Consider the following 21,328-nt stretch of genomic DNA (forward strand, 5'->3'; position numbering starts at 1 on the left):
AAAATACATTTTGACTCATCCCTCCTATTGTTTTAAAAAAAGCAAAAATCAAGGTTACAGTGAGAAACTTGGGGCCAATTTTTGGAGGGTTTAAAGGCAGAAATGGAAAGTTTATAATTTGATAAAAGCACTTCCATTCATTCTTGTGTTAAAACTTGTGTCCTCTTTGAGGTTTTTGCTCAGTTTTGCTAAATTTTGGATTAGAGTGTTTACTGTGTTACATCATCATGGCAACTAACTTGTAAAATTGGACATAGCTTTACACAGAAAAGATTAGTAAGCGATTTAATCACACTAAAATCATGCTAACACACATATTGCTTACATCTTGTGGCTGTACTTTTAAAACTTAGTATTTTTTTATTTTATTTTTTTTTATTTTTTGGGGGGGGGGGGGATTTTTCCCCTTTTTCTCCCAATTTGGAATGCCCAATTCCCAATGCGCTCTAAGTCCTCGTGGTCGCATAGTGATTCGCCTCAGTCCGGGTGGCGGAGGAGGAATCCCAGTTGCCTCCGCGTCTGAGACAGTCAACCCGCGCATCTTATCACGTGGCTTGTTGAGCGCGTTGCCACGGAGACATAGCGCGTGTGGAGGCTTCACGCCATCCACCGCGGCAACCACGCTCAATTCACCACGCGCCCCACTGAGAACAAACCACATTATAGCGACCACGAGGAGTTTACCCCGTGTGACTCTACCCTCCCTAGCAACTGGGCCAATTTGGTTGCTTAGGAGACCTGGCTGGAGTCACTCAGCACACCCTGGGATTCGAACTAGCGAACTCCAGGGGTGGTAGCCAGTGTATTTTACTAAAACTTAGTATTTTAATGTTTATGGATTAGTTCCATTCACTTCCATTGTAAGTGCCTCACTGGAACCCAGATTTTTGCTTTTTTTTTTTTAAGTCAAAATTCATTTTTGTGGTAATCAATTATGCTACAAATTCTTAGTTTACTGACTTAATATGATGGACAAGGAGTAGGCGGGAACCGGCTGAGCAGTCAACTTTTAATGACACAAAGGAACTTAAACATAACATAAAACACACAGACAATGCGGCCGCGAACGTCTCTCTCTCTCTCTCTCTCTCTCTCTCTCTCTCTCTCTCTCTCTCTTAACAGGTGTCCCTGGCTCCTCTTTATCCCTCTCCTGGCTGATTGGGCTGAACGTCCATCGTTACGGCCCGGCCGTGCCCTCCTCCTCGTCACATACCCCCAATGCCAAGGGAAATCTCTGGCCTGACTTACCCCCCACCTACCCCCCCAACCCCCCCCCCCCCAAACTGGAGGGGAGGTGTTGCCCTTTCAGCCAGTCTTCCCCGCCTCCTGGGAATCTGAGTACGATGAGGGGAGGGAGATGGGAGAGGGAAAGAGTGAGCGGGAGAGACAGAGAGAGAGAGAGAGAGAAAAATGGCATGCCGGTCTCCGAACACGCTGTTGACTGGTCCTCAGCCAGCTGTGCAGTGGCCCTCCACAACACCAGGCAATGGCACTGGACCTCGCCTTCTGGTGGACGGCATCGGGCTCCTCCACCTCACGGCAGACGTCAATGGCTCCCCCGCCTCCTGGTGGACGACAGCAAGTCCTTCTCCCCCTATCGGCCGGCAGCGGCTCCTTCGTCTCCTGGCGGATGGCAGTGGGCTCCTCCGCCTTCTGGTGAACCGCTCCGGTACCACTGGACCTTACCTCCTCAGCGTCGCAACTCTCCATCTGCGGCGAGGGCTCTCCGACAGCACATCCCTCCTCCCTCCTGGGTTTCGGCACCAATGTAGCATATTCATACAACTGGCAAGGAGAAGGTGGGAACCGGCTGAGCAGTCAACGTAAACTTTTAATGACACAAAGGAACTTAAACATAACATAAAACACACAGACATTGCGACCATGAGCGTTTCTCTCTTTCTCTCTCGAACTGGCGTCCCGGCTCCTCTTTATCCCTCTCCTGGCTGATTGGCCTGATTCAGCTCCGGGCGTCCATCGTTTCAGCCCAGCCACACCATCCTCCTCATCACAATGTTTTCTTGGGAATATTATTTTAATGGGTATTCACTTTCCATTATTCTTTTCGTAATAAATAACAAAAGCCATTTCCTTAATTACATCATCCTCCAGGAAGTGACATCATTTTGGTGGGATAGCAACAGCACAGATATCAGTAAGTAATAGCAATGAATTTCTTGAATCCTGTTATGTCTAAAACATTCCATCCTGTTTGACGAAACTACATTCATCATTAGGCATATGAAAATTCCGATGTGCAAAATATGTGCATTAACTGCCATTAACTATGCTGACACCCTCATGTAAGCCAACTCTCAGTTTCTCTCTGACCAGTTGCTAACTTTCGCTCCTCATTTCCATCCTATTTGGCATCCTTTAAATTTTCTTGCCACTGTGTTTAAAATAGTGTATATGTTTTAATCAATAGAGCCTGGAAAACCCCCTTTTTAAAAACTTCCATACATTCCGACACAAGTATATTTTTATTTCAAGTTATAGAGTGCAAAATGTACAATAGGAATGACTCAGTTAAGGTAGCTAACATTATATGAGCTGTTTCGTTCAGTTTATGATCAGAATTGATCAAGTGTGCTTTCAATGAATGAAACATCCTCCCTTGTCTTTTGTTCTCCAAAAACATTGTTTTAGAGTGCCACATCTAAAACCAGCAAATCTCATTTATTGTCTGTATTTCACCTTCCAAACCATTTCACAATGAGTTTCTGTACTAGTACACACCAGTGCATCACTTTTATTTATTGCACATTTACCACATGCTACAGCTCAATGAACAAAATCATAATAAACAATAAACATATTTCTGTGCGCGGTCTCTGTGATCAAAGCCTAATCTAACCAATTAATCCATTTATCAGTTGCGTACTAACAAACACACCCTCTTCCTCGGAGTTCAGGAAACTGGGACGGCGCTCCACGAAGGCAATGTGTTTACCACAATCACGTCGTTGTTCATTCCCTTAGATTTTTAAATCAGTGCAAATGACTGCTGCAATTCATCGCCTGCAATCTCTGAAAAGATCCACACATACATATTCAAACAAGCATTTAAAAAGAAGAAAACAATACATGTGAAATTGGGGGTAAAAGGTTTTTGAACGCAGATGTTGCATTTCACGGTTTAATTTAAAGCTCTCAGAATTTTTTCACAGCTTTTTTCACCTCTGTGGTCCCGGTACACAGTGTCGAACTGACAGCACCTATTTTAAGCATTTACTCTGATTTTTTTCTTTTCTTTTTTCACGGCTGCATCTTCATCTTTCTGTCTGTTAATAATGTAGAGTTCACACATGAGAATGATCTTTGCATTTTCCAACAGAGCAGATTTTATTTTGTACTTCCTATGCCTTTTTCCTTCTCTCTATGAAATCTGCAGGAAATTGTCAACTCTCAAGCTGCGTATGACAGCTGCTGCCAAAACCTACTGCATAAGGCTTTATAAAACCACAAACACAATGTGGAACCACACCACTAAACTTGATGGCTAAGCCGTTTTCTTGCGTTTCATTACAGGAATCAATCTGCAGAAATGTAATCAACCACATCAATGATCATTTGATAATGTGTAGATTGAGCTTCAATGGGGTCTAAAAGTCTGAGATCACATTAAAAATCTGGGATTTTTTTTTTCCATTTAAACCTAGAAATAAATACAGTTTTAGGATATTGGAAATTTTAAAATGAAGTAGAAATATATTTAACCCTGAGAGACCCAGCGTAGCAGAATTGCAACATCTGTTTACAGCAATTAAAAAACACCTATTTTATTTTTATTATATATATATATATATATATATATATATATATATATATATATATATATATATATATATATATATATATATATAAAATAATAATAATAATAAATTACACAAAAGTAGCTGACACTGAACTTTAACACAACAACAGTTGGGAAGGAAAATTGCATGTTGAATATTACAGCACGCTAAAGTCACACAATAGTCAACATTTTATGTGCTTAAAAAATCAAGATTTTAATCTAACAGACTGGCATTGTTTTCTGAATATTCTTAAAAAATGTAAATTCATTATATATATGTATATACATACATATTTTTTTTTTTTTTTTTTACATTGACATTGACCATGCTATTTCCTCTGTGCAAAATTTAAGAGTCCCTTACTTTCATTGAAGCACACAAGACGCTCTTTCATTTTTAAACACTGAAAAACATAGATCATCTGGTTTCGCATAAACTTTGAAGTCCATGCCAGCTCGAATGCTTTCTCATTAAAGTACATATGAAATTCTGAAATGCATGTTCAACTTTTCGCTTACTGTAAATTATTATGCCTATTGTACAAAACCATTTGCATTTAATTACAAAAATGGCAAATAGAAGCATTTTGATAAGAGGTCTCAGGTGTTTGGACCCCACTGTATATTTTTTCCAACACGTTTTTAAAAAATATTCTGAGTTTAGAGTGACACTATGCTAAGATCCTTTTACATTTCTGAGTGTAATATGTCCCGAAAGAGGCCGCATGGCAATTTCGAGGAATCCAAGTCTGATGTTTTGTGTTACACTTAAAAATGCATAAAATGCTGCTTGTAGGAAATAAATAAATCCAGCAGCTGTTTTCATCTCCATCTTTTGAGGAATATCATTAAAGAGGCTGTTTGTTTGCTTCCTCTGCATGATTAAAGGTTCAGTTATGCACGTGGGTGGTGTCGAGCATCTTTAGAATGTAACTGCAAATCTGTTTGGGGCAGAGATACAGTTGAAACCACTGAAGATGGAGTTATCCCCATGGCATTAAAGACACACACACGCACACACTCAATCAGACTGCCTTGCCATCTCTACAGCTGTGGGACTTGTCATTGCAGCAGCCTGTTTAGACAAAGCCAATCCTGTACCATCTAGTGCACCCCTTTATCTGTGGATAGATTTTGAATGAAAAATGAAAAATGGCCCTTTTGGGTGTGCAATGATGTACAGGTATATCAGAGAAAGAATACTGAAACAATTCAGGCTTGATATGCAATTTGTATATTCAGTGATATCAAAAAAGTGCCTTAATGTAACTATCAAAACTTATATCTATATTAAGGTTAAATAATTAATAATGGATGGGCTAATAATGCACCATGACACAATCTGACCTGCCATTACGTGAGTGTAAGACACGTCTCTAAGCGAGTGTGTGCCTCCACTCTTACGACAGTGCCACTGGGAATTGAAACTGCAGCGTAACACAGCAATAAGGGGCTGCGCGAACTTTGACCTGTTGACCCTCCCTATTAGAGCTGGCAGCTGGGGAATTTCATTTTGATACAGCAAGGCAGTCACTAACAGTCCCGCTTCGTGGTACGAGTTGTCATTTCTCACTTTTTCAATTTCTTTCCTCCGTAGTTTTCATTTCATAGGGTTGACCTTTTTGACTCTGTCATGTGGAGTGTTTGGGTGATGTGGTCTCAGGAAATAGCATGACTTTCCGAATATATCGTGGACTACATTTACCAGTCACATTGCGTCATGGTTTGTCTCATAAGTTGTGACAATAACATGCAATAAAGCAAAACACCAACAAATTTACGTGGGAATAAAACAATTGCTTTTTTAAATCTGCAAGTAAACAAGTGTTTACTAAGGAGCGTTTGCAGTGTTTGAACTGTCAGAATCCACTAATCAAACTGAGCATGCAGTGTTTTATATATCGCATTTAGGATGAAAACTCACACATATAACCAAAAATTAGTTCTATTCGCTTTTAAATTAAATTGTTTTTTTTTCTTTGTGCTATTAGTCCCTGCTATGAATGAATAAATATTAGATATACAGTACAGTACATATATAAATAAATATAGAATCAATCAATAAATTGAAAATTATCAACGTTGTCACAACTGCCTGATGTTAACATTCCACTGTGAACACAGCAATGGTTATAATGGTTAAAAACAATTACTTCCATGTTCACTTTATGCTTAAAGGGATCATTCAAATAAAAATGTGAATTATGTAATAATTTGCTCACCTTCATGTTGTTCCAAACCAGTAGGACTTTCTTTCTTCTGTGGAACATGAAAGGTAGAATGGTAGAAAGGTTGACAGTCTAAGTCACCATTCAGTTCATTGCATGTACTGCATTCATTGCATGTACTGCATGCCCCCCCCCCCATATAATGAAAGTGAATGGTGACTGAGGCTATCATTCTGCCTAACATCTGCAGTGGTGCAAATACTATTTCTACATTTCTATTTCTATTTCTAAACAATATTACATATAAAATAGATGTCAAAATCAATATAGAAATTAATAAATAAATTGAAACTTTTTCTCAGCAGACTGGATTTTAACTCGCCTCTGTGAAAACAGCAATGGTTATAATGTTTAAAAGCAATCACTTCCACATTTGTTTAATGCATAAAGGGATAGTTCACACACACACACACACACACACACACACACACATGTTGGTGCAGCTATCATTATGAGGACTCTCCATAGACATAATTATTTTTATACTGTATGAACTATAGATTCTACCCCCTAACCCTAACCCTACCCCTAAACCTCACAAAAAAAACTTTCTGCATTTTTATATTTTCAATAAAACATTGTTTAGTATGTTTTTTAAGCTATTTCAAATATGGGAACACTAGAAATGTCCTCATAAACCACATTTATAGCATAATACCCTTGTAATTACCATTTTGTAACCTAAAAAATGTCCTTGTAAACCATCCAAACCCGCACACACACATACACACACACACACACACACACACACACACACACACAATACAAATTCTGTCATAATTACATAATACAAAGACAGTCTAAGTCACTATTCAGTTTCATTACATGTGTTTTTGTATTCCCTGAACAATGAAAGTAAATAGTGACTGAGGCTAAAATTCTGCCTAACATCTTTTGTATTTCATGGAAGAAAATATATTCATATGGGGTTGGAACAACACAAGGATGAGTAAATGATGACAGAATTTCCCCTTTTTTTTTTTCTTTTTTTTTTTGGGTGAACTCTCCCTTTAAATATTAAACTTTTCTACATTGTCATTTCTGCATTGGTGCAAAGAATATACATTTGTGAAAATGATATTTGTTCATGAGATTCCAAAAGACATTTAAACATGTTTTAATATAATAATATTTCTGCGTTAGTAAATAATAATAATAGATATATAATAAACAATGTTAGATATAAAAGAGATGTAAAAATCAATTAGAAATCAATAAATGCATATAAATGTTTTCTCGTTTTCAAATAATGGTTATAATGTTCAAAAACAATTACCACATTTGCTTAATTGTTAAAAGGATAGTTCACACACACACACACACACACACACACAGAGAGAGAATGAAAATTCTGTAATCATTAACTCATCATGTTGTTGCAAAACCGTATGACTTTCTTTCTTCCGTAAAATGAGAAAGGTAGAATGGTAGAAAGATAGAAATTTGTTTGTTTGTTTGTTTGTTTGTTTGTTTTACAGTTTTTTCCTCATACATTGCAAGTAAATGGTGACTTAGACTAACATTTGACCTAAAATCTCCTTTTGTGTGTCATGGAGAAAAAAAAAGGTCATATAGGTTTGGAACAACCTGAGGGTCAGTAAATGATTACATAATTTTCGTTTTGGGGTGAACTATCCTTTAATTACACTTTTATATTGGTGCAAAAAAAAAAAAAAAAAAAAAATATATATATATATATATATATATATATATATATATATATATATATATATATATATATATAATTATTGTTTATTTCTGCATTTACATGAATATTTGTTCATGTGATTCCAAAAGACATTTAAACAATGTTTTTAAATAGCTTTTAAACTGTAACTGTTGTGAGAAATATGCGTATAAAATTCCATATGACGTAAGTTATGATAATTGTGCAAAATTAAGTCTTCTATTCTATTCTATTCTATTCTATTCTATTCTATTCACTAGCAGATGCAGCCCCTGACCTAAGGAACAGATTGCAGGGTCTTTCTAACCCCTCAGGCCTGTAGGTGGGGCACTGGCACACCACATAATTGCTCCTTTTCCACGCCAGAAAACCCCGAGATTGTCTCACCTACAGGGGCAAAAGTGACTGAGCGCCTATAGAAAAGGCCTGAATAAATGGACCGGTGGCACTTCCATTCGGTTACCAGATGTTCAAGCTCGTTGCCCTCCCAACGAGTCGCTGATTTGTGAAAATAACTGCGAGAAAGTAGGTCAATCACGTCTCATCAAGGACGTGCTGCTGATGACAAACTTATTGCACTATGAGGCTTTTAGAGAATGTTTTAAATCATTGCTGCCTGTCTTTCTGCGGTGGTGTGTGTGTGTGTGTGTGTGTGTAGGAGGACCGAAGCGCAGGTGCAGCTGACGCCCCGCACCGTTAATTACTCCCGGTAAACTTTTTAATCACGGGAGTTTACTGGATCTTCTGAAATGAGGTGGAGCTGACCCGCACCGTCTCTTTTCAGACCCCATTTCCACTGGATATTTTACATGTTAATTGTCTAGAATGGCTGCCCCGTTCTTTATTCGCTCGCTTTTTCTTTCTATAGGTGTTGCCTGGAGCTGCGCCTCGGGCTCTCTCTCTCTCTCTCTCTCTCTCTCTCTCTCTCTCTCTCTCTCTCTCTCTCTCTCTCTCTCTCTCTCTCTTCATTTCAAGAGCTGAATGAAAATGCTAATTATTATATGGCAACCCAGACCCTCGACATAACTGAGCCCAGTTTCACATGTTCTGCTGTTTTCATTTAAAATCAGGAAGTGTGGATCACGATCTTTGTTACACTGACACTGTCAATTTGACAGACAAAGAGCCAACTTTAATCTAATAATGGCAACGTATATATAATAGCATAATAATAATAATAATAATAATAATAATAATAATAATAGGCTAATACATATTTTTCACATAGAAAAAAGCATATATTTAAAGACAATATATAGACTCGTTTTGTCTTGTGCATTAGAGAGCATGTGAGTGTGTTATAAATATCAGCTGACGTCTTAAATAACGAAACATTTGTGGCATATCAAATAGCTGTGAAGGAAACATCAAATCTCGATATGTCTAATGAGGGAAAGGCTTTATCAAATATAGCCAAATGTTATAAAATATATATAGCACATATATAGTTTATAATAAAAGTAGACTATAATAATAATAATAATAATAATAATAATAATAATAATAATAATAATAATATATATATATATATATATATATATATATATATATATATATATATATATATATATATATATATATAATTATGTTTTATTATTTTTTTATTTTTTTACGGCATGTACTGTGACCTGCTTAATGTTGTCAGACAGCATATAAGGTTTGAAGTTACTTCCAGAGAATTTCAGAGCTGAAGTTTCTAATTGTCACTGGAGTTGTATTGGGACATCTGCTCGACTGTATCAAAGCCGACACGAGAGTCCCAGCGGTTGAGCAAAAATCTGAGTTAATTAGCGCGATACATGTTTAATTAAAGCCAATTACAATATCTAAAATTACCTAATCGAAACCTGTTTTTGCAGTGAAGGTGCCCCCAGCACGATCTGTTTCACCGAGAAATAACACATGCATTTTGCAGCACATGCATTTTGTTTCTGCACACCGATTCTGCTATTGTGATTTGTATTTATTTATTTATTATGCGCAAATAAAAGCATCAGCAGATATTAGGCACGACGGCCTGCGTCACACGGTACATTTTAATTTAAGGTTTTCTTCTCTTTGATTTATGTACACTATTTCATAAAAATGCATTAAATACATGAGCTGAAATTTTATTTGAGGCATGTTTAATATGTTTTGCATGACAAAAATACTCTTCATGAATTGAAAACCGAAATAAAGTTCGACATATATTTAAAGAAATGCTGCCAACCACTTCATAAGAGTTATACTAAAGCCTTTTATCATTTTATTTATTTGCTGCAGTCCATCTGCGCTTTCTACTTAAAATTATTTCATGTGCACCGACATATTTAATGTAACTACTACAATTGTAAGGTGATACATTTTGAAACTCTTTAAAAGAAAATCGGAAACTGGTTGGTTCTTGTTTGATCGATATTAGAGTATTGATTGGAGTTGCAAATCTTCCCCATCTAATTGGGTTGCGATGTGAAACGCTGTTCCACAGCTCTGTCGAAAGGAGGCGCTCTTTATCAAATTTCTCTTCAAGATTTCAAGGCTGCTCCACCAAAAAGCCGGTGCCGTTTCCCCCCGGAAAATAAATAAATAAATAAACAAATAAAGGACATTTTCACATTTTATTCATTTAGGCTGATGCTCAAATGTCTTTGATATTTTCACATGGCTGGTGGCTGTTGTAAACAATAAAAATAATTTAAAATGAAGGATATTGGTTGTTTATTTTATATAGGCTAAGTATTAATTATTCACTATTTGTTTAGGGGATTTATTTAGACCCGCTGCAAATACGCAGTGAGATAAAGTTAAATTAAATATGCATTTAACCTTTTTCATAAAATACATAAATCAATACATAAACTGGTCTAATTTAGTTTATGCATATATGTACTATTAAACATCTTTATTTATTCTATGCACAACTTTGTATAATAGCACCAAAAATAACAATAATCTGCATCGGAAATTGTGACTTGAGCCAAATAGCAATGCTCATAATTCATCTAGAGTTTATTTGCCCTCATTTATTTTTTTATTTTTTGTTGTTGTTGTTGTTCTTCTCCTTTTCTAGTCATTAACGATGTAATTAGTTGTCATGATTAAGGCGAACAGAAGATATGCAACAGTTTAAAAATGCAAAGACGAATGATTGATTGTTTGTCATGCGCTGACGTTTATGCATATTTGATTTTCTCTGTCACGTGCCCTATTAAAAAACGGCAAATTTAAAATTATTTCCGCGTTTTAAAATAAGAGGACTTGATTGTCTATGAAACACAAACATAAACATGAAATGTAACACTTGAAACCAAATAAACTCTCTGTTTTGATGTTATGAAAAGGCTCAAGTCAAGACAGATGCTCTTTACTCTGGTTCTTGAAAACAGCCTGACAACAGAACATGAAATGGCACGCTTAGAAACTTGAGCGCTTGGAATTGATAATAATCTCTCGGCATGTATTGGTGTGAGAATCTGTTATATGAGTTATGATGAGCTGGTTCACGCCTTTCAATACATAACGCGCTCTCTAAGTGGTCAGTTGTCCGTTTTTTGCGCACATGATGCAGCTCAGAATCTCACGGCTGGTAATTTAATTTCATGTCTCAATGCCAATATCAGTCCAAACGCACATGCCAACGCGTTTCTGTGATGTTGGAGACAGACAGGCCTATCAACACGACGACTGAGGATCAGAATGTGACATCTCACCCTATCCAACCAATTTTATTATGATCACGGCTCTCCAGTCACCTTCTCTAGAGTCTTGCAGGTGTCCCCTCTGCTTCAGACCTCTAAGATTAAAACTGGGCTTTGAATGAGCTGGCCGTGCACAAAGATGCAAATCCGCGTCCGCGTGTATTTACGCGCTCGTGGTGCGCTGGTATGATGCACGTGGAGGGGACATCTGGGCACTGGCCATCTGACTGACTTTGCCTGGACATCTGGGAAAGCCACTGGTGTGTGGCACGCGAATCGGTTGATGTCGCTATTTAAATGCAAATTTGTTGGGGATCATTGGAGCCTCACCCCGTAAATTCACACAAAAGGAACACTTCACACACAATAAGGAGGAGGGTCGTTTCTTCGGGAGGTCTTGGCAACGCCGAGCAAATCTTATTCAAACCCACACACACCTTCTGCATGACTAACTTTTCCTTTGTCCGGCGCTCTCTGTTAGTACACCTCTCCAAATAAGATCTAACATGGGTAGACATAATAGAGCTAAATCCACACCATAAACATGCACGCATATACAAATGTTAAAGCTCTAAATATTTAATGCGTAAAATGTACATATTAAAAAGCACGTTATAATATAATAACAATAATAAATAATACATTTGTATTATTTGGTGGTATTTTTCTTGCTATGGTTTTCTGAATCTGGCACTGTTTTTTTGCATAACAAAAACCTTGGTCTACGACTTATTACACACATTTTTATAACTTGCAATATGCATATTGCAGTTAAATTGCGTAATGCATTTTTGTTGTCATAAAACACCCAAATCGGTCCCGCACTTTATTTTCAAACGCTGCTCGGTGAATGTCGAGGAGTGGAAGTGAAAGTTGGTGAATTAAAGAGCGCATTTTGCACGCTTTGGCTCCGGGGTCCAGATGAGCCTCAGAAATGAGCCGAGATGGATTCAGGCGAGCAGCTGATTCTGCCGTCTCCGGCCAGATGGCTTCTGAACACAGATTTGCATTCATTTTCGCCTAATATCTTCCAAAATAGAGGGGCAGCTGCATTTGTTGTCAAATAAGGTTTAAAACTCCTTTTCAGGACGGGATCGTTACCTACGCGATGGGATTGTTGAACTTCTCTAGTCAACAGTATCAGATTTAAAGGGATTTAGCCTAAAACCCTAATTTGGTAATCAGATTGAAATCGCTTTGGTGTGTAATCTGTATTAGAGATACTGTAGATAAGGCCTACAGTTAGCAAATGTGAAATATGTATTATTGTAAGTAAAATGTGTAGAGGATGTATTTATTAAAAATGCATATAATCCGACAGCCATAACGCAAATTGATATCACATTTCATATTAGACAGTGCAAAATAGGTCTACGGATACTTTAGATGTATTTATCATCATAAACAGAATTTTGTTTTAATATTCAGAGAACAATAATTTATAATAACATTTTATTTAAAACATAAAACAACTGTTTTATGATCAAGATGAGCATTTCATATGTCATCGCGATTACGTTGCAACTTAATAAGATTTAACATTAAAGTTCACAGAGGCATTCGGTGTATGCATGGATCAAAGTCATTCCGAATAATAATAAAATAAAATAAAAACATATCAATCTTAAATTGTCGTAAAATATAATTTTATTACTTACGTATTTAATTAGGCGACGATGCAATGTGATGGATTTTGAGTCGAGGCAAGAGCAACAGCTTTGATAATTCACTTATCTTTGGCAATAGTCATTAACCCCCAACACTAGCAGAATAGATTGCTCTGTAAAACACATCTCTCTTCTTCTCTCTCCGTCCATCCATCCCTCCCTCCAGCGCACAGGGTCCCCAGATAACCAACATCGGACTTCCATTTTCATCCATCAATTCAAATATTAACATACATGGTGCGCTGGCAAGATCGCAAACCTTATACCAAAAAAAGCGAAAAACAACCCTTATTGTCCTGATAAATTATTATATTTTTATTACAAAAGACATCCTACTTATAGCGCATGGAAGGAGAGGGTGGACGCAATGTTTCCCCCGAGTCCTTTCACAGTTTCAGAAGTAATTCTGCAATAATTTACTAAATTAACGCCTTTTACGCACTAGGGCGAGGAGTTTGACATCTCATCGGATCGCTTCGCACACGCAAACTGTTTCAGACTCTATCAGTCAATGTTCCCATAATTTAAGACACGCTTTACGCCATTATGCAGATGCTTAGGGTGTTTATTACAAGGAGCAACTACTCTTAAAATGCCAGTACATCTTTCTGACTTCAGAGTGATGCCTATAAATCGCAGATAAAATATAGTGAAAAGTGATCAGTGGGTTATGCATTGGACATTTCCAAACAGGCACCTTAGATATTTTGATTGTAAGAATTTTAATCTGGAAACCAAACCACAAGAGTTGCAACTGCCCATCCTCTGGGCCAAGCGGATGGGTGGTCAGCTCTCTTTTTCCTTATCTCTCTCGTTTTTCCCCCTTTTGCACTCTATAAACTTGCATCAAGATTAATGTGAACAGCCCACCAACTGCATGTTGGTGCATTGCCATTATTTAATATATATATATCTTTATATCTATAGGGTGTTCCTATGCATTGCGCATTTTTATTCTCATTGATATTTGTTAATCTGTGATTACTTGACACGATGTTCATTTGAAGGGACCAAATCACAGCGAAGCCGCTGGAAAAGCAGCAGCAGTGTAGTGAATGTAGTCGTGTATGTACTCACGGTCCAAGCTTAAAGCCCAGCGACAGGAAGCGTCGATCCTCTCCATATATGGTCATAGGCACGCCCACTTGCGCGTCATCCTCTGACAGCGTGTATCCCGTGGGTCTGGAGTTTTTGGCTCCCGGGAAAGGTTCCAGTCCTGGGGGATAGAGGGTTGAGTTTTGTATGCTTCCATCCATTCTGCAAAGACGCGCTAAAGGCCCCTCATCATCCTCTCCCGTGTCCGGGAACACCTCCACGGTGATCATTTACGCGTTTATTTGTCTTTTGGAGCCAGAAGTGGTGGATTCAGCAGTGTCCCGAAGCCTTTTTTGATGCTGTTGTTATAGGATGACACCAAGCTAAGAGCATTATCATCAACAACACAAAGTTACAAGAAATGTTTAACTGAATTAAAGAAAGAAAGAGCAACAATATCCCCTATATTTGAGCGACTTCTTCGCGCGCTTCTTCCACGGGAGTATCTCCATCCTTCTATCCAAACAAGCTGTTGGAGGGGCTTGAGAATCTTTACGCACTAAATCGTTCATGTGGTGCCAACGCAGGACGGACTGAAGAAGGAATCGGGACTGAGAACCGGGTGTTTTTTCTTTTCTTCTTCTTCTGCTCTTTTCAACAAATCACAAACACTTATTGATATCCGAAGGGTCTCTTGGAGGAACGACGCGCCCCTGCTCACAATCTTATTTCATCTCTTTGGCTGGAAGTGGGTTGCACGCGAACTGTTTTAATGTTTGGGATTCAGGAAAATATACCAAGAGGGGGGACCACTATGAAAGAGGAACCGTTGGGCAGTGGCATGAATTCAGTCCGATCGTGGATGCACACGGCTGGGGTGGTGGATGCGAACACAGCCGCCCAGAGGTACGTTTGCCAAATCATCCGATTTTTTAATGCATTTTTCAGATCGACCCCTAAATCCCCAATATGCCATGTATCAATTACACTCTCCCCATGCACCTCTTCGCCGCTTTCCCCTGTTCATTACATCATATTACAGTTTAAGTGACAAATCAAGAATTCTCCCATCTCCAGTGTGTTTTCATTCTATCTGCATCTATATCTCAAGTGTATGCCTCTTGTTTTAACCCACACTGGTGTCTTGTTTTTCCTCCCCGCAGTGGAGTTGGTCTGGCACGGGCGCATTATGAGAAACAACCGCCATCCAACCTCAGAAAATCCAATTTTTTCCACTTCGTCCTGGCGCTTTATGACAGACAGGGACAGCCAGTGGAGATCGAAAGGACAGCTTTTGTGGACTTTGTGGAAAAGGAGAAAGTAAGCGCGCCACTTCGGAATACTGCTTTGAATTTTGACGCTAAAACTCCCACATCTACACTTTTGGAAACACGTGCGCCCTAAAAGAGTTTTCATGAGAATCGCGAATATCACAGAATTTATATATATATATATATATATATATATATATATATATATATATATATATATATATATATATATATATATATATTTATGCATACACACTTTTAGTACAATAGTGATGGGAAACATTATTACCATTTGCCGTATAAATCTTCTGAAATATAAACTTTATTAAATAAAAACAGCATTTACGTACATATTCATCCTTGTGCAGAAAGAACATGCATATACAAATAAAATGCATGCGTTTTCTAAATATACAAAAACAGACACAAATAAAAGAATGCCAATCTGACCCCAAACAAATCCTTATTTTTATTTTATTTTTTTATTTTTTTTAGGAACCTAACAGTGAAAAAACTAACAATGGGATACATTACAAACTACAACTATTGTACAGCAACGGTAAGTGTAAATTTCTCCATACAGCTGAGATAGATTTACAAGTGTTTTATTCAAAGACAAATTCAATGGAGCCGTATTAACTTACATCTGCTGACTAGTTTTCTTAAAAATACAGCCCAGTTTATTTAACAACTGTAATTCTAGTAGATGGAAAATCATGTAAACCTTTTGAATTTTTAAATGAGCGAATAGAAAGAACGGCTAATTTCTATTTCCCTCCTTTCAAACTTTGTATAGTCTTCACCGAATCATAGTTTTATTTTCAGAGTAATTATTTCAGCAATGAGCATTTGTTTTCACCAGACTTCACACTGAAAAACTAAAATAATTTCCCACAGGCGTCAGAACAGAACAGGATCTATATGTTCGGTTAATCGATTCCATGACAAAACAGGTAAGAACTTTATTTTCCTTTCTCTTCTGTGATATTGTATATTTATATGTATAGTTTCATTGTGTGTAAGTTTTTGCTGCACGTGGCTTTGGTCGCACTTTACATCAAGTAAATACAGTATAATACAAATTAAATATATGTGTGCTTGATATGTATTATTTAGTGGAGCTACGTTGCAAAGCTAAACATGTTTATTATTATATTGCTTCTGTAACTAATTATATTTACATCTAAAATGTGTAGTATGGCCAAACCGTTACCGTGGCTGCACTGATTAATGGGAGGAGGTAATTTAGCAGATGTAATTTAACGTGAATCACATTACCACGTTTTTCTTTGATAATGCAATGCTTGAAGCTGTTTGATAATTTATTGCGAATTAATACAATGGTGGGGACAAAAAAATATATATGACATGTATACAAATAGCACGCGTTTTGGACAAATTACGCGTAGCCTACACATGTCCAGGGTAATTCAGGTCTCACGACAACCTCTATAGTGTTAATAATTCGGGTCGTGGGCTCCAGGGTCTTTCAAGAACGCCCGTCTCTCTATAATTTACTCTCATTTGTTTCATATGAGCCACATTAATATAGTCTCAACAGTCAAAATATATATTTCTGTACTGCGCTTTTAAATAAAAGCAATTCAATTAGTTTTGATTTTTCTTAATCGCTTATTTATGAATCTATTCTGAGGCAATACACAGCTTATAAACATGCGGGTAGTTTTGATGCACAAAAAAAGGGCATTTTTTTAAATTTTAGTTTTAAAATGCATGACATTATTTTACAATATTTATTAATTAGCATTCATTTACTATATTTTATCGTGCCATAATTCGTCCTGTCACACTTGAACGCTGACCATTTTTTGTTGTGCTGTAATCAGATCTGGTTAAAGGCTTAACAATTAAAGCTTCAGGCACTTGAGTAGATTTTGTACTGTGATGTTCTGTGAAATCACCTTCAGCTCATTTCCATTGTCCATTTAACCCTCTTACAGTAAAGAACAAGGTGGTTCTGTAGCTTGATTATGAGGCTCTTGTTATCAGTTTATCCATCCTTTGGCATCACAGGATAGAAAATATGAAGGTTTTATCTGAGCAGCCTCTGAATGGGGCTGAACATGATCAAAGAGTCAATGGCGCTGAGCAGCCACTTTATGAATTTCCGTATATTTTCAGTAGTGAGAGGCAGGAACATAAATCAAGGAAATATAAATAGCAAAGTCACATCACATAATGCCTAAGACAGACCGCGGACGGTCTGATAAATTATATTGCGCTAAGGTTTTTAATTTGATTTATGTTTCATATGCAGAATGTTTATTAATATATTTTCACAAATTGTAGAATTACAATCAGATGCTTGATTCAGCATCCAAAATGCCAATTAAAATAATTACTTTAAAAAAATGACTTAATTGCCAGTATGCTTTATTATAAGTGATTATTTATTGTGAACATTTTGTTTTGACATGTACGCATACATTTTCTGTCAATTTCTCTGTGGTGCTTGTAAAGTCGCACACACGCACGCACGCGCGCGCACACACACACACACACATATAAACAATAATATCATATATAATAAAAAGGTTTACTTTTGTCATGATGTACTGTGCTCACTCCAACGTGTCTTTCTGTATGGTGCGTTGGAGTGCGCTCTTACGCAGTACATCATAACGGGAGAAGGGGAAACATGGAGGAGGGGAGAGAGAGCGTGTGTAAAGAGAGAGAGAGAGAGAGAGACAGACAGACAGAGAGAGAGAGAGAGAGAGAGAGAGAGAGCAAAAAGCACTAAGGCCCGTGTGCACCTACAGCTCCAAACGCCATCTGTTAAAGCCAATGCTCAAAAATTACTCAAGCGTACCCCCCGACACCGCTTTTTATCTAAAGAAAAATCATTGTTAGCGGCTCAAAATAAACAACAGATTGCCCATTAGCACTTTACCCCTAAATATCTGCAGATTATAACGGCGTTGATGTGTACGGTTATGGGTATTATTTATCGCGGCCATCTGCGTCTGAGAAGCGAGATCTATGTGATTTCTATTATCATTCCCCCAAATAAATAGCGTAAAGATCTAAACAGAAGCATATGCGACTCTTCATTTCTAAAGTGATATGCATGTGGTATAATTTGTCATCTCAATGACCAGCCAATTGTTGATATTTTTTTCAAACCTCATATTTATTTATGCAAATTAATAACAGAAAGGTTATCTCTATGTAGAATGTGGGCATGTGTGTTGGTTTACTGATAAAAACATTGCATTTGACAATTTGTGTGAGTTAAATCAATGTATTGCATTAACAACTGTATTGATCAATCTGAACTCAGTATACCATGATATTATATTTCCTTTTAATGTAGGTTTAATTTTAGTGCTCTTGTTTGCTAGTTTGATATTTCATATTTGATCATAAAATGCTATCATTTACATATAATACATTGGTTAAAAAAAAATCTTTACTTTTACTTTAATTTCAAGGCTATTATTTATGAAGGACAGGACAAAAACCCAGAAATGTGCCGAGTTCTCCTCACACACGAAATCATGTGCAGGTAAGAAAAAAAAAATTATGACATCTAATGTTTACAGATAATTATCAGTTATTATATTTGTATGCAATTTGGTTTTATGATCCAGAGTGTCTCGTCATGTTGATGTAGGCCTAACCAGGTCCTCAGAGCAGTAGCCTTACAGAAAATCAATGCTGCCCTGAATAGATCTGCCTGAAAAGAATCCAAATGATCGGAATTGTCAGACGGTTTGTGTGTAATGATTTATGGCGTGCTTTGCGCACCGTCCTGCGAGCAGAAGAAGTTCTAATTCAAATGCGCAAATTTGAAATCGGACTTCTGAATGATATGACTGGACTTTTAACACTATTTGAAAATTCACACACAGAGCTTTCAGAGCACAGCGCTCGGCGCAAACGGAGACGCATGTGTGCGCACTCAAGCCTTTTGGAAAGTGGATTTTCATCCTCAGCAATTTAACCGTGCGCCACCTATTCTGTTCTGATTTTACGCACACGCCACAGAGAATGCTTTTGCTTTCAAATGGTTTTGCTGAGGATATTCAGAAGTTAAAATGTGCAATGAATTAAATAACTACACTAGAAAGAATCCGACGCGCGAGGAAGCGAGCAATCCATTTTCCACCAAATGGGAAAAGTATCAGTAACATGCGCAAAGGTCACGCCACTCTCACCACATCATTTACCATTAATAATAACAGAGCTCTGAGCTCAAGGCAATAACGCTTCAAACTTTAGTTTATGGAGCGTCATTTAACGATAAAGCAAGTTATTCACATCGCACTCTGTTGCTTGCTTAACATTCGCACAGATGCCTTTCTGAGTCCCAAGTATAGAGGTCCATAGACATACCTTAAACATTTGAGCTGTTAGCTCTAAGGAGCTTTACGTGTTTTTCATACCATACGGTGTTAATTTAGCTCACTTAAACATGTAACCATTATACAAGTGGGCTTCTTTAAATTCAAAAGGCATTACATTTTTTTTAGCTCTATAATTTCAACTCTAATTAAACAAGCCTTAATAGAAGCATCTTCAGGGCCTCAAAATGGAGGCATTGGCACATTGCAGGAGACTGATGGAGGCTTTTTGAGGGGTAATTAATAAGTGCCCCACAGAAATCCTGGTTGAAGGTGGCATCTTGCATCCTCTCCAGACACAACAGCTTGACAATTAGAGGTAAACAAAAGCTGTGGCTGAGAGAGAGCTTCCCCCCCTCCCAGCCTCCTGGCACCCCCTCTTCTCCTCTCAGCACTAAGACAAACACCAAAAACATGCTGTTTTCCCTCTTTCAGCCATTGCGCCAGACTCCGTGTTTACCCGCCACCCACATCTGCTAGAACCGCAGCCACCAACACCGTCAGGCTTAGCCAGAAACTGCACCAAACACCTCAGTGTTTAACTAGAAAAGAAGACGAGAGCGTGTCAGATGAATAAATCTGAACACACGGTGCTAGTAAGACGAAAGACACTTGCAAGCTGCTTGTTGATTCTCTCATATCTTTTTCTTCCCTTCTTTTTTCCTCTCCCAAACTTCACAGTCGGTGTTGTGACAAAAAAAGCTGTGGCAACAGAAACGAAACACCCTCAGACCCCGTGATCATTGACAGGTAAGGATCTATTTACTTCCTGCCTCTGGTGTGTGTATGTGTAGGGCGCAACGGCCCAGCGTTTACCCCGTTTGCTGTGTTGTTGTGCCGCACAGGTGGGTTGACATGGAAACCCGGGAGTGTCTTTAGGGACTTTGTAATTGCCGGTGAGTTGTCAGGGAAGCGCTTTCCTCGAGACTTCCCCTCTTAGAGACGAGTTCCCACATCTAGAGAGCATTTGGCTTTAAATACACAACTCTTTCATCCTAATTTGTTAGCAAGAGCTCTGCTCACTGCCGTCTCCCTGTTATCTTCTCGGTAAACATTGCATTACCTCTCATTGGCTTTGTGGCATGGTTGCGTGTTGCAATGTTCTCTTTGCAAGCATGAATTTTAGAGGCAAAAAGACATCTTCACATTCTGTTCTACAGTGCTGCTGGTGGGAAATGAGTAATGTTTCTGGGCTGGCTGTTGGCGGTTCCATGTTGATCACATTAGGGAAAGCATGTTCAAACACACCAGCTCCCGTGGAGTGGGTAATTGACGTTCTTTTTTTTTCCCTTCTCTTCTCTTCTGCTTATGTTTCTCTTTGTGAATCTGGCTCAAGGTTAGACTTACTTTGCAAGACTTACACTTTTTCCTTTATGTCCAATTATCCCTGTGGTGGCAGCACGTATGTGGATTATGCAAGGGCAGGTCTCAGGCTCGCGGCTGAAACGGTTAATGTGACAGGGAACGCTAGCTGCTTGAGTCCAGGCCTCTTTGAGATTAGTGAGCTAGAACAAGCCTACCCTGCTTCATAAAGCCAGGAGTCTCCTTGTTTCCATCTGCTATAAAGAACCGTGAGTAACCAGCAAGCAGTGCCAAG

The 21,328-nt window shown here is 38.0% G+C and overlaps 2 protein-coding genes across 17 annotated transcripts in view; one reads left to right on the top strand and one right to left on the bottom strand.

The window, feature by feature from the left end:
- Positions 1 to 1,295: 1,295 nt before the first annotated feature.
- On the bottom strand, positions 1,296 to 14,409 carry LOC127423646 (uncharacterized). Of its 2 annotated transcripts, XM_051668149.1 has the most exons (3): positions 14,139 to 14,409; positions 6,022 to 6,058; positions 1,296 to 1,785 (listed from the first exon to the last, which is right to left on the bottom strand). In XM_051668149.1, exons 1-3 carry the CDS (start codon positions 14,384 to 14,386, stop codon positions 1,306 to 1,308), a joined length of 765 nt encoding a protein of 254 aa, XP_051524109.1. In that variant the 5' UTR covers positions 14,387 to 14,409; the 3' UTR covers positions 1,296 to 1,305. The 2 variants fall into 2 exon arrangements, 1 of the variants encoding a protein (XP_051524109.1); XR_007894361.1 differs by lacking the exons at positions 1,296 to 1,785; positions 14,139 to 14,409 and adding an exon at positions 13,053 to 13,283 and having other exon boundaries at positions 3,906 to 6,058.
- A 6-nt stretch (positions 14,410 to 14,415) lies between these two features.
- Positions 14,416 to 21,328, top strand: part of LOC127423641 (transcription factor COE3) — a 114,934-nt gene continuing 108,021 nt past the window's right edge. For 7 of the 15 annotated variants that reach the window (XM_051668128.1, XM_051668140.1, XM_051668138.1 and 4 more), the window contains exons 1-6: positions 14,417 to 15,002; positions 15,260 to 15,416; positions 15,863 to 15,926; positions 16,265 to 16,320; positions 18,820 to 18,893; positions 20,413 to 20,481. In XM_051668128.1, the coding sequence (XP_051524088.1) occupies positions 14,869 to 15,002; positions 15,260 to 15,416; positions 15,863 to 15,926; positions 16,265 to 16,320; positions 18,820 to 18,893; positions 20,413 to 20,481 (554 nt within the window). In that variant the 5' untranslated portion in view covers positions 14,417 to 14,868. Of the gene's footprint in view, positions 15,003 to 15,259; positions 15,417 to 15,862; positions 15,927 to 16,264; positions 16,321 to 18,819; positions 18,894 to 20,412; positions 20,482 to 21,328 lie in introns of all 15 variants that reach the window. The other 8 variants (XM_051668130.1, XM_051668132.1, XM_051668133.1 and 5 more) reach the window with 3 other exon arrangements.

Source organism: Myxocyprinus asiaticus, chromosome 32, assembly GCF_019703515.2.
Source record: "Myxocyprinus asiaticus isolate MX2 ecotype Aquarium Trade chromosome 32, UBuf_Myxa_2, whole genome shotgun sequence".
In the NCBI taxonomy this organism is placed as follows: Eukaryota; Metazoa; Chordata; class Actinopteri; order Cypriniformes; family Catostomidae; genus Myxocyprinus; species Myxocyprinus asiaticus.